Below are 12,969 nucleotides of genomic sequence, written 5' to 3' on the forward strand. Positions count from 1 at the left end.
GTGAAGCACCACAATGATTTGGGATAATAAAATAAACTAGAATTATTGCATCTGTCAAATGAAGATAATAATAGTTATAATGTTGCCTCTTATCTGTACAATATCATCAAAATGTCAGAAAGTGACTAAAATGAGACCAAAAGTACCAAGTATTTCAGAAAGACAGATATAAATAGACCTGACTTACCTTCTTCTCATCTCTATTCATTATGAAAACTTTAAATCAGTGAATATTTAAGCCATAATGGCCTGCAGATCAGTATGGAATAAGAGCCATCACATCAAGACCGATTACTAAGAAGCTGCAAATGGATTACAGTCGGTGCTCCCCAGAAATCACCACAACATGAAAACTATTTTTTTTTTTCCAAATTGTAAAATGTTATTCCAATCCTACTAATCCTCACTAATAAAATAAATAAATGAATGTATTTGAAACATTCTGTGTATTTAACCTCCTATCCTAAGAGCCCAGCTTGAATAGGAATTAGGTTTTGGAAAACAATAATGCCTGGATGGTATAAGTCCTTGGTGGAGGTGTAGAGTAGGTAGCAGATTGGGACAGCAGCAGTTGGGTTAACAATATCTATAGGGAGTTGAACCCAGGTCTAGATATTGGACGCCCAACTCCTTATTCCCTGTCAGTGTCCTTAGACAAGACGCTTCATCTACACTGTCTCAGTCCACCCAGCTGTTGGGGATCTTCCTTGGTTGGGACTCGGGAGGTAACCTGTGTTGGACTGGTGTCCTGTCCATATCCAGGAGGAGTCATACCCTGTCCTCTGTTTCATGCTACAAAATCACAGAATAAGAATGGACACTTACTTCTTCCTCTTAACATTGGCATTAAGTTGGATTTTGTCCTGAACCTGTTTCTAGGTTATATTACATTGCAGCAAATATTCACTCATGAGCATGAGGAAAATCCACTGAATTTAATTTGAATCCTTATTGGTTTTGTAAAGTATTATGTGAGAAAGAACAGATATTTAGGTTTCTACTCTGTATAGCACATAAACCACATGCTCCTTTATTTTCTATGTTTTAAGGGTGATCTGGATTAATCCACCCTGAAGTTAAAGTCAGGGTTAAGTTGAGGCCAAAGCTAATTAGTGGTTTGGATCTGCTTTATTTTTTAAATCTCTTCTCTGATCAAACTGTTCTTCACCACCGTGTGTCCTCTGATGCTGTTTTCTTGTGTCTTCTTGATTTATTCTGAACCTTCAATGGCCCATTTTGAGTTGTACTGCACCAGTAGAGGGTGGTCGTGTGGCATAGAAATTCTCTTATTGTTCATCAAAGTTCAGGGGTGAGATATGAATCCTGAACTGTTTGGAGCTTTGAGAGCTTCTGTAATGTCACGGGCCACACTTTGGCATTTCCTGTTGAGCATCATAAACATAGCGTGTGTGTCTTCATGTAATTAAATGGAATTGCATGAATAAAAATGGCATTCTTATAGCTTGAGAGTGGATTGTAAATGGATTTGAACGCAGCCAAGAACAGACATTTTCATGTGTGGAAGTCATACCCAGCGGAAGTCAAGACCTCAACGTCAAAAATATTCATGCTCAGCTTTTTTTTGTTGTTGCCTAATTTGTAATATCTACTGCTAAAAATGTAACCAAACTGCTTGATGCTTCATTTCTGCCCAGCTGTGTCTCAAACGGAAACTGGAAAGGTCGGGTGGATTTGACATTTTCCCACACAGCTCTCTCACAGCCAGAGCCACCGAGGCCAGAAGGAAGGGGTCGAATCCCTTGAGGGTGAAGCTGTCCTCCCTTACCCCCCCAGACGTCAGACTTCCTCTCCTCCGTCCACACATCATGTTAGGTTTAGTGTCTTCAAACAGTTAAACAGAACTTAACATCACATTCAGAGAGACGTTCATTAATAACTTTCTACTGCTTACAGTGTCTGATGTCACAGAGGATGTGGAGTGAGTGACTCTGTGGGAACAGGAAACAAACAAACAAAAAAAAAAAACCCATCTGAAGCCTCAAAGCTCTGGGCCCGGTTTCTTAAAGCGGTTTAATTTTTTAGTCTACTAAACTTACTTTGTTGACTAGTCACCCAACATTAGCCGTATAATCTCTGCTTCACATCGATGGCTAAACTTGTAGATTAGTCGTTTTACGTTAGTCAACAGTTTTCACGGGCATAGCAGCCTCGTGAGTGCAGTTGCCAAGAAATGTCTCCACTGCGCGAGAGTTTTGTTTACTTCCGGGTTCGTCATCTGCTGCAACCACGACCGAAAGCGGAGGAAGCTCTCCTTTTGAAGGAATATGAGCGACGTGTCGAACTAACATCCCTTACCATTCGGCACACGGTCAGCTTGGAGATGTGGATGATGTCGCTGATAACCTGCTGAAACATCCCACAGACGTAAAACCTCAGCACAGTCAAAACCTGAAGAAGGGCCGGCTGCAAACCTCTCCGGTCCCAGGACACTCGCTCCCGCGGCCATTTATGAGGTAAGACACTGAAGTTTTGTCGACTAAAATAAGATTAGCCTCTTCTGTACCAGACTAAAAACTTTAGTCGGGTAATGCAAAACTTTAGCTGACTAAGCCCTTTGTGCAACGACTAACATCAAAAAATTATTCAACTAAGTGAGTTTGTTTGACTAAACAAAATTAGACAGCTTTCTGAAAGCTGGGAAGAGCCCCCAAAAGACCATGAGAGGCCAAATAATCAAAACTCCAACAGCCACAAAATACACACAGAACTCCTCTACCATCCTAACTGCTGCATTTTGTTGTACAGTCATGGTCAGAATGATTACAAATTTAAAATATGTTCACAAACAAATACAAGGAATCCATTTCATATCAGAACATTTCATAAAATGCTAAACATGATAGATTTACAATAAATGATCACATTTACAGCCAGTTTTCTTAAGGGCCACATCACACTTAGCAAGAATAAGCATGAAGGAAGCCGAATCAGGCCGAATGGGGAAAAAACACAATTCATGCCACATCTGGGAGCAATTAAGAAATGCACAAGAATACCGTCTGAATCAGATTGTGCCCCAACCTGCCTCAAATGATCCCTGCACGGGCCGTGCGTAATAGCTCCCACTATTCCAGTTCAAATCTAGGCGGAAGACAGTACGAATGCAAACATGTTGTCAGAATGCAGCTACAGGGTACATATGTCATCACAACATCATGGAGACACAATATGTATTCTGAGGAATATATCGTGTGTTCAGCTCTGGATATGTGAGATAGGACTAAATTTGTTGCATGCTCTCTCTCTCTCCAGGTAATTATCTCTTTAGTGGACTGCCGGATGCTCCGCTGTCCAGACGGGCTCACGAACGCACACCGAAGTGATCAGATGATCCAGCCACACACATGCACACCGGTTGGATGCCATGCGTTGTGCTGCTGGGCTACGCAATTGGAATTGTCTCAAAGGTAATTATTTATAATTGTTATATTGGAATGACTTGGTGAAACAGTTGCATTTGCATTCCATCTTATGTGTTAATGTATCTGTAATTTAATGAGTATTGCAGATGTAACACCTTGTTCAGAGGCGCTGCGCTGCGGTGCGCAGCAGCACTGAGATGCATTGACTCACAGTGACACACGCTGTTTTCAGTTTGATTGCACAATGTTCACATCCAGTTCACAAGATGAATGCATGCCTCAGACTTTGCACATAACAGTATTTTTTTTCCCACCCTGAATGCGATGTGCTGGAGGCACACGTGCAGCTTATCCTGCCACAATTGGGACATGCCGGCAGGATTTGATGTGACTGTCCATGGCGAATTTCCCTCAAAGACAGACTGTTTTCATGCCATGAGAATATTTTAGAACACAGTCAGAATGCAGTTAGAGTTCACCTCGATTGCCGTTCTATATATTTCCACCTGGAACGAACCTCGACAGTTGGGTGCATGCACTGGGCTTGCTGCACGACTGTGCCCAACTGTTTGGAATGCATCTCGACGCTTCCCGAATGTGGGTTGAATTTCCATTCAGGCTTATTTGGCCTCTAGTGTGACGGGTATTAGACAAGTCAGGAGATGGTATTGTGTGGTAAATCTGTGTGGAGTAGGCGGTTATCAAAAATCGAGTGGATGTTTTTTTTCATTACACCGCCATCATAAGGAAAGATGATGAACAACATTTCTGCAGAATTGAAAACCGTCAAAAAGTGCAGTTTGACCTCTTGGAAGCAGCAAAGGGGCCAAAATCAGTAAATATCACTGGCCCAGGATGCGTCCTCCCCGACGACAGTAAGTGTACCCCCTCCACCACCACCACCACCACCACTCCATTCTCTTTTCTGTCATTGTTCGTTTGTTTTTTAATCAGTTTGTAGATTTTATCCTTGATGTGTTTTAGCAGAACAGTCAAATCTGAACATGTCTGGGGCAATCGGGATAAATATCTTTTGTTGTTGTGTGATATATGTGGACTTTGATCTGATTTAAAGCAGAGTCGTAGCTAGTGAGAAGATTCTGATCAGATCCAGGTTCAGGTTCAGGTCTGTGCTGCTGACAGGTCAGGTTCAAATAAATCACCTCATCAACTTTTTTTCTGTGGCCTGTGTCCCAAGAATGTTCCATGTGAATTTGAAGACTGTGGCAGTAATTAATAGAACTGGACTTATGCTGAATACAAACAGACGTATGGATGGACACCAGGTCTTCGCAGTACCCGATAGCTATATGCTAGCCTCGGGTAAAAATCAACTTAAAGGAAGAAAAAAAAAAACATTTTTCTTTTAATTTGTAGGTGGAAAAGGCATTTAAACTAGACTCACGCATTGCTCTTGTAGAGTGCAAACCTTCACCAACACTAGTTTACAATTCCACAAATTTTTACCTTGGAAAAAATTTTCAAGGCCCAAGTCCTGTGAGAAGTGACTTTTCATATACTAAAATATAATACAACATATAGATCAAAAGGACTTTTCAATGTTAAAAAGAATCAAATATCCGCTAAATCTGCAATGCAAATCAGATTCGGATCAACCTTAGTCTATTTGTCGTGACTGCCAGTTTGCACCTCATTGTCACAAATGAGTGATTGAGGCACTTTTGATTGAGATATGCAAAATGTGCACTAAATGGGCTTTTCAATATTAAATTCAAATGTCCACAAAAACCACAATCCGGATCAAATCCTGATCAAACTTTGTCAGTCGAAGAAGGACGCCATCCTACATAACACTCTCAAATATGAAAGAAATTTGCTCTTTTTTGACAGTTATGAATTTTTGAAAATGCGTTCAATGAGATTTTTCCAATTTTCCAACATTTTTCCTCACTTTGCCCTTTGACCTTGAAAATTGAGTCAGTTCTTGCCTATCAGGATATGAATCTTCAGTAAAAAATAAATAACGATATATATGAAAAACTGTGGGCTCCGGTCTGTTCACAAACAAGACAAACAAAATGGGTGAAAACATAACCTCGTCCAACTTTGTTGACTGAGGTAAATATAATTGTGCACCTTTAAATGTCACCGTCACAGACATCACATACAGTCACTGCAGGTACAAATATTTAATGGTCACACAAAGTGTTCTCACTCAACTGTGTGTTTTATTAAAGAATGTCATTGGTATTTTAGGAATACCTGAGAGGAAGAGTAATCTGATTACACAACAGTCTGGCCTCAGGCGCATAGTCACTTCACATAGATTGCTTATTGTGACAGCAAAGCTGCATGCCATAAAATAAAAAATGTAAAAAAACAAAAACAAAAACTGTAAATCAAATCATATATAATAACAATAAGTCACAACACAAACAGCGGCATAAAGGTGACCCCCCCCAATAATAAAGCCTTAGAAATACATCAATAAACATTTTTAGATTAGACGGCAACACAATTTTTAACAAAACTGTAAACACAGTATGTTTTATTACAGTTATAAAGGAAAGCAAAACCCTTTCACCGACTGTTTTGGCACTGACGATAAGATGGAACAAACCCAGAAACAGGACAACCCCCCCCGCCAAAACAAACAAGTAATAATGATTGGAAATAAATTTTCACTCCCTCTATAACACTGAAGCGGTCAAACAATTTCATGTGGCACACAAGGTCAGTGAATGCATCGTCATGGTATGAGGCTCATACATACACGTGCAATGTTCAGGCAGTAAAGCACAGTGTTGGCTTTCTTTCACTGAAAGCAGAACACAGTTTAAGACGAGGTTTCCATGACAACAACTCAATTTTCTTTTACTCATCTGATTGGTCTACAAAATATTAGGAGAGGAAAAGAAATGCTCATCAAAAGCCTAAAGTCACCTCTAAATCTGAAGATAATCTATTTACAATCATATAAAAGATGGGAATGCACAAAATCCTCACATGTGAGGCAAAAACGATGAACAAAACCGTTTCACAAACTTTATAGAAATGGTTGCTGCAATAACTCAGACTTCAAATCCTGGTTTGCAACTGCAACACAATCACATAGTCGACATTCATTTCAGTTACATGTACAAGGTTCAGACAGTAGGCTGTGCATAACAATCAAAACAGAACCATTCTAAAGGTTTCAAACATTCCCTAACAAAAAGTATGATATTGGTGCAAACTGGAATATTCGGATACATCATCCAACCACTTCAAGAAAAGTCAATAAGCTCCAGATTTTACTGCAACGTGCCTTGTTGGAACTACAGGCACCTTTTATGTGAAAGCCGTGTGGGCAAATGTACTTGGTCAGACCAAGTAAAACATCCATTAAATTCCCTTTATGACTGCAATCTCCAAAGACAAATTTAAATTTGTATTTATTCAATAACGTACATTGTTAAATAATTATTTGCTCAATTGGCCTGTATTTACACAATTATATTTAAATAATTTTATTTTTTACAATAATAAACCCAAGGCTTTTTATGCCACTGTGGCGCCATAGGAGTGCCCCCGAGGTACCACAGGCTGTCACAGGTGTGCCACAGAGGTACTACAACCACGTGTCAGTTCCACTAGAGGGATGCCGATGTCTCTCCTTATGTCTGAAAACATCTTTCTGAAATATTCAAATTGTGCACAACTTGACTGTAACTTGGTCCAACACAAAAATTTCAGCACTGCATTTCATCCATACTGATGATGACAAAGCAACTGAATGTAAGAGTGACGTGGCTGATACGTGACTTTGTCTGTACTGGCTACCAACGAAGGCTCAGTTGGTACATTTTTCAAGAAAGCTGTGAATGAACTTTGCTTTAATCGACATGCATGTTTGAAAGTAAAGTTACAGCAAAAAGCACAATACAAAAACTAACACAATGCTTTGAGTCCCTCATAGGTAGACGTCCAAGTTGTTGAGGATCATGTGGCGACAGAGCGGGCAGTTTTGTTGGTAGATGGGCTGCCGCAGCAGGATGTCCGTACAGGCTCTGCACAAGCAGAGGTGTCTGCATGGCAGCAGGACTACTGTCTTCACACAGTCCTGACAGATCACACATTTCTTTCGCTCCTCCTGCTCCTTCAGCAGACTCAGCAAACTCTCAGCAGGCAGAGGTTTTTCACCTTTATCACAAACACTCGGCTTCTTTAGTGGATTATCTGCACTAGAAGAGGAGGCAGTCAAGTCCTGCAGCTCCCGGCGGGTTCCATCTCCTGCTCTTCCATCCGGCGGGCCTCGCCTCTCCTGCCCTGTGTCACCATTGCCTCCCACTCTGTTGTTTGCGCTCCTGTGGTGCAGCATCCTCAGCACCACACTGAGCCGACTGCTGAGGAGAGACAGCTGCTGCCAAAATCCTCTTTCAAGCAGGTGCATGTGGTGAAATATCCTTCGCAGGTGCAGGACCACGCACCTTGCAAAAAGCGGGGCACTCTGAAAGGCAAAAATGAGATGTACCACACCTAGATGGTCCCTAAAGAGAGACAGCTGCTGCCAAAATCCTCTTTCAAGCAGGTAAAAGTGGTTACACATCACTTGCAAGCGCAAGACTGCACGCCGTGCAAAAAGCGGGGCACTCTGAAAGGCAAAAATGAGACGTTGTAGACCCAGACAGAATCTGTTCAGGGTGGGGAAAGAGTTGGCGTAATCCAGAATTCGTGCACCCGAGTGCCGAGCTAGCTCTGGGTTCAGGTAGACGGTGGTAGTCAGTGCGATGGTCACAGTGAGCAGGAGGCCGTAGAAGTTCAGTATGAAGACACTGATGAAAATGTGCACCAATGAGATGAGGAAATCCAAAAGCAGTTTGCATGGAGACCACAGGAATGCCGATGTCCCCACTACGCTGCTGTACAGAAAGGTCAAGGAGGTCAGCGCCAGCTCTAGCACCTTCTGCAGTGGGCTGGACACGGCCTGCCACAAGCCAATCAGCCCCGAGTACATGTTCTGTGTGGCAATGAGGGTGTAGTTGACCATCGTGTTGGCGAAGTAGATTGCCAGGCTGACAGCAATGCCACAGCACTCCAACACGGACAGCATGCCTCGACACAGATGTTCCTTCCCGCGAATCAGGACATGCATGGACAGGTAGCCTACCATCTTCAGGCTCTCCAGCACCTCCTCCAGAGCCAGCAGAACCGGCCCCACCATAGTCACGCCACTGTGGGCCACGTGTGATATCATTTCCGCCACTGACATAAAGCAAAACACAAGAAAGTTGCTCAATTGTGCAGCTGAGTTGAGGAACAGAGATGGCAGGCTGGCAATAAAGGCAACAACAACCAAGACAGTTCGAATGAGTGAGTGGACGATGACAAAATTCAGGTCCAGCAACAAGCAGATGATGTCCAGGCATTTTCCCACAGTGGAGATAACAGTCACCAAAGCCATGGCGGTCTTTGTGTTAAAGGTCAGCTTTAACGCGCTGCTTTATCTCTTTGAGCCAAAGTCCATGTTTGCTTGTTCAGGGTTCATCTGTTCACTCACCAAATAACTGTCATTATGTCACGTCATTTGTCTTCCAACACAAAAACCATGAAGTGACCATAAATTTAAAAACAAAAGTCACTTTCAGATGTTGGCAAAACGTTCCCACCGAGCTGAGGCGTTTAAAAAGCGCTGAACCGGATGTTTCATTTCGAATGAAAACACTTCCGCTCGCTCTCCGCGTCCAGTGTTTCAGGAGAAGAATGACTTTGGAGCAATGACTCAGCGTTTAGAAACCACAGCAGTAATCAACGCAAATAAAGAAATCTAAAAAAAAAACAAAAAACAAACATAAAAAATAAAGCTTCGACGACGTGTTTACTGTCACTTCTGTAACCTCCATGCTTGTTTTGACAAAGTCATCTGACCCCCTCTGCTTCGTTCCTGTCAAGTTGCGCAGGATTTACGCATTCCCTCAAAACATGACTCATACAGTCCGTGGGCATGCCCGACATATTTTTTTTTCTGTCTTCGTGAAAGCCTTATTATTATTATTATTATTATTATTATTATTATTATTATTATTATTTGTCTTTTCCAAAAACAATGTAATGGTTTTCTAAAAAAAAAAAAATATATATATATATATATATATATATATATATATATATATATATATATATATATATATATATATATATATATATATATATATATATATATATATAAACTAGAGGGGCACTCAGGGACTGCATACCTCTACTGGCATTACAATGGCATTATAATGTTTAATGGCAAACTGTTATTTCAACAACTTAATTCTGCCATAATTCCATTGCCCTCCAAATTGCGCAATGTTCATGGAAGATGTTCATGGGAAGTGACATGAAATAACATGAATAAATGAACAAATAAACAAGATTATATATACTCAACAAAAATATAAACGCAACACTTTTGGTTTTGCTCCCATTTTGTATGAGATGAACTCAAAGATCTAAAACTTTTTCCACATACACAATATCACCATTTCCCTCAAATATTGTTCACAAACCAGTCGAAATCTGTGATAGTGAGCACTTCTCCTTTGCTGAGATAATCCATCCCACCTCACAGGTGTGCCATACCAAGATGCTGATTAGACACCATGATTAGTGCACAGGTGTGCCTTAGACTGCCCACAATAAAAGGCCACTCTGAAAGGTGCAGTTTTGTTTTATTGGGGGGGGGGATACCAGTCAGTATCTGGTGTGACCACCATTTGCCTCATGCAGTGCAACACATCTCCTTCGCATCATCCGTGAAGAGAACACCTCACCAACGTGCCAAACGGCAGCGAATGTGAGCATTTGCCCACTCAAATCGGTTACGACGACGAACTGGAGTCAGGTCGAGACCCCGATGAGGACAACGAGCATGCAGATGAGCTTCCCTGAGACGGTTTCTGACAGTTTGTGCAGAAATTCTTTGGTTATGCAAACCGATTGTTCCAGCAACTGTCCGAGTGGCTGGTCTCAGACGATCTTGGAGGTGAACATGCTGGATGTGGAGGTCCTGGGCTGGTGTGGTTACACGTGGTCTGCGGTTGTGAGGCTGGTTGGATGTAGTGCCAAATTCTCTGAAACGCCTTTGGAGACGGCTTATGGTAGAGACATGAACATTCAATACACGAGCAACAGCTCTGGTTGACATTCCTGCTGTCAGCATGCCAATTGCACGCTCCCTCAAATCTTGCGACATCTGTGGCATTGTGCTGTGTGATAAAACTGCATCTTTCAGAGTGGCCTTTTATTGTGGACAGTCTAAGGCACACGTGCACTAATCATGGTGTCTAATCAGCATCTTGATATGGCACACCTGTGAGGTGGGATGGATTATCTCAGCAAAGGAGAAGTGCTCACTATCACAGATTTAGACTGGTTTGTGAACAATATTTGAGAGAAATGGTGATATTGTGTATGTGGAAAAAGTTTTAGATCTTTGAGTTCATCTCATACAAAATGGGAGCAAAACCAAAAGTGTTGCGTTTATATTTTTGTTGAGTGTATATATATATATATATATATATATGTGTGTGTGTGTGTGTGTGTGTGTGTGTGTGTGTGTGTGTGTGTGTGTGTGTGTGTGTCACGGACATAAACGAGCAAAGCTCTTCAGCATCTCACCATGTCATTTAGGTGCTTCAGAAATTTTTTTTTTTTTGAGTAACTGCTTCACGGGAGCATTAGCATGACTAAAATCTTTCAGCTTTGGGGGAGCTTTGGGGAAGCTCTGCTCCCCCCCCTCTTTCTTTATTTGCCTCTCACATGCCTGGAAGCTCCTCACCATCTAACCATGTCATTTAGGTCCTTCAGACTTTTTTCAGTAAAATGGTTCTTGGGAGCATGAGCATGACTAAAACCTTTCAGTTTCTGTGCCCCCCCCCCCCCCCCCACACACACACACACCCCCTGCCTTTCAAGCATTTTTTTTTTTTTTTTTGCCTTTCAGCCTCTTAACCCCTGCCACTTTAAGCATTTATTAAATTTAGATGTACAACCCCAATTCCAATGAAGCTGGGACGTTGTTCAAAATGTAAATAAAAACAGAATATTTGTTGTTTTTTTGTGCAAACATTTGCTTGAAATGGATGCCTGCAACACATTTCAAAAAAGTTGCGACGGGGCAACAAAAGACTGGGAAAGTTGATGAATGCTCAAAGAACACCTAATTGAAAACAGGTGAGTGTCATGATTGGGTATAAAATCAGCATCCCCCAAAGCCTCAGCCATTCACAAGCAAAGATGGGGTAAGGATCACCACTTTGTGAACAACTGTGTGAAAAAATAGTCCAACAGTTTAAGAACAATGTTTCTTAACTTTCATTTGCAAGGAATTTAGGGATTCCATCATCTACAGTCCATAATATTATCAGAAGATTCAGAGAATCTGGAGAACTTTCTACCACCAACATTGAATGCCCGCGACCTTCGATCCCTCAAGCGGCACTGCATTAAAAACTGACATCATTGTGTAAAGGATCTTACCACATGGGCTCAAGAACGCTTTAGAAAACCATTGTCATTTAACACAGTTCATCGCTACATCTACAAGTACCATGCAAAGTGAAACAACATCAACAACATCCAGAAATGCCGCCACCTTCTCTGGGCCCGAGCTCATTTGAAATGGACAGATGCAAAGTGGAAAAGTGTGCTGTGGTCTGATGAGTCCACATTTCAAATTGTTTTTGGAAATCATGGACGTCGTGTCCTCCGGACAAAAGAGGAAAAAGACCATCCAGATTGTTACCAGTGCAAAGTTCAAAAGCCAGCATCTGTGATGGTATGGGGGTGTTTTAGTGCCCATGGCATGGGCAACTTACACATCTGTGATGGCACCATCAATGCTGAAAGGTACATCCAGCAACACATGCTGCCATCCAAGCAACGTCTTTTTCAGGGACGTCCCTGCTTATTTCAGCAAGACAAGGCCAAGCCACATTCTGCACGTGTTACAACAGCGTGGCTTCGTAGTAAAAGAGGTCGGGTACTAAACTGGCCTTCCTGCAGTCCAGACCTATTGCCCATTGAAAATGTGTGGCGCATTATGAAGCGCAAAATACGACAATGGAGACCCCGGACTGTTGAACAACTGAAGTCGTACATCAAGCAAGAATGGGAAAGAATTCCACCTACAAAGCTTCAACAATTAGTGTCCTCAGTTCCCAAATGCTTATTGAGTGTTGTTAGAAGGAAAGGTGATGTAACACAGTGGTAAACATACCACTGTCCCAGCTTTTTTGAAACGTGTTGCAGGCATCCATTTCAAAATGAGCAAATATTTGCACAAAAACAATAAAGTTTATCAGTTTGAACATTAAATATTTTGTCTTTGTGGTGTATTCAATTGAATATAAGCTGAAGAGGATTTGAAAATCATTGTATTCTGTTTTCATTTACATTTTAAACAACGTCCCAACTTAATTGGAATTGGGGTTGTATAGCACAACTTTTATACTTTATAATTTGATAGTTTATCAAGTATTGTGTGATTTTTTTTGTTGTTTTTACCCTAGGGTAAAACCTAAGGGTACCTAAGGGTATTGTTTTCACTAGTGTGTGTGTGTGTGTGTGTGTGTGTGTGTGTGTGTGTGTGTGTGTGTGT

General features: G+C 41.5%; 1 protein-coding gene across 1 annotated transcript; it reads right to left on the reverse strand.

The window, feature by feature from the left end:
• Positions 1–5,518: 5,518 nt before the first annotated feature.
• On the reverse strand, positions 5,519–9,211 carry rnf26 (ring finger protein 26). The gene has a single exon (XM_034169291.1). The coding sequence runs from the start codon at positions 8,785–8,787 to the stop codon at positions 7,297–7,299; it is 1,491 nt and encodes a 496-aa protein (XP_034025182.1). The 5' UTR covers positions 8,788–9,211; the 3' UTR covers positions 5,519–7,296.
• Positions 9,212–12,969: the final 3,758 nt, after the last annotated feature.

This window comes from Thalassophryne amazonica, chromosome 4 (assembly GCF_902500255.1).
Source record: "Thalassophryne amazonica chromosome 4, fThaAma1.1, whole genome shotgun sequence".
NCBI classification, from domain to species: Eukaryota; Metazoa; Chordata; class Actinopteri; order Batrachoidiformes; family Batrachoididae; genus Thalassophryne; species Thalassophryne amazonica.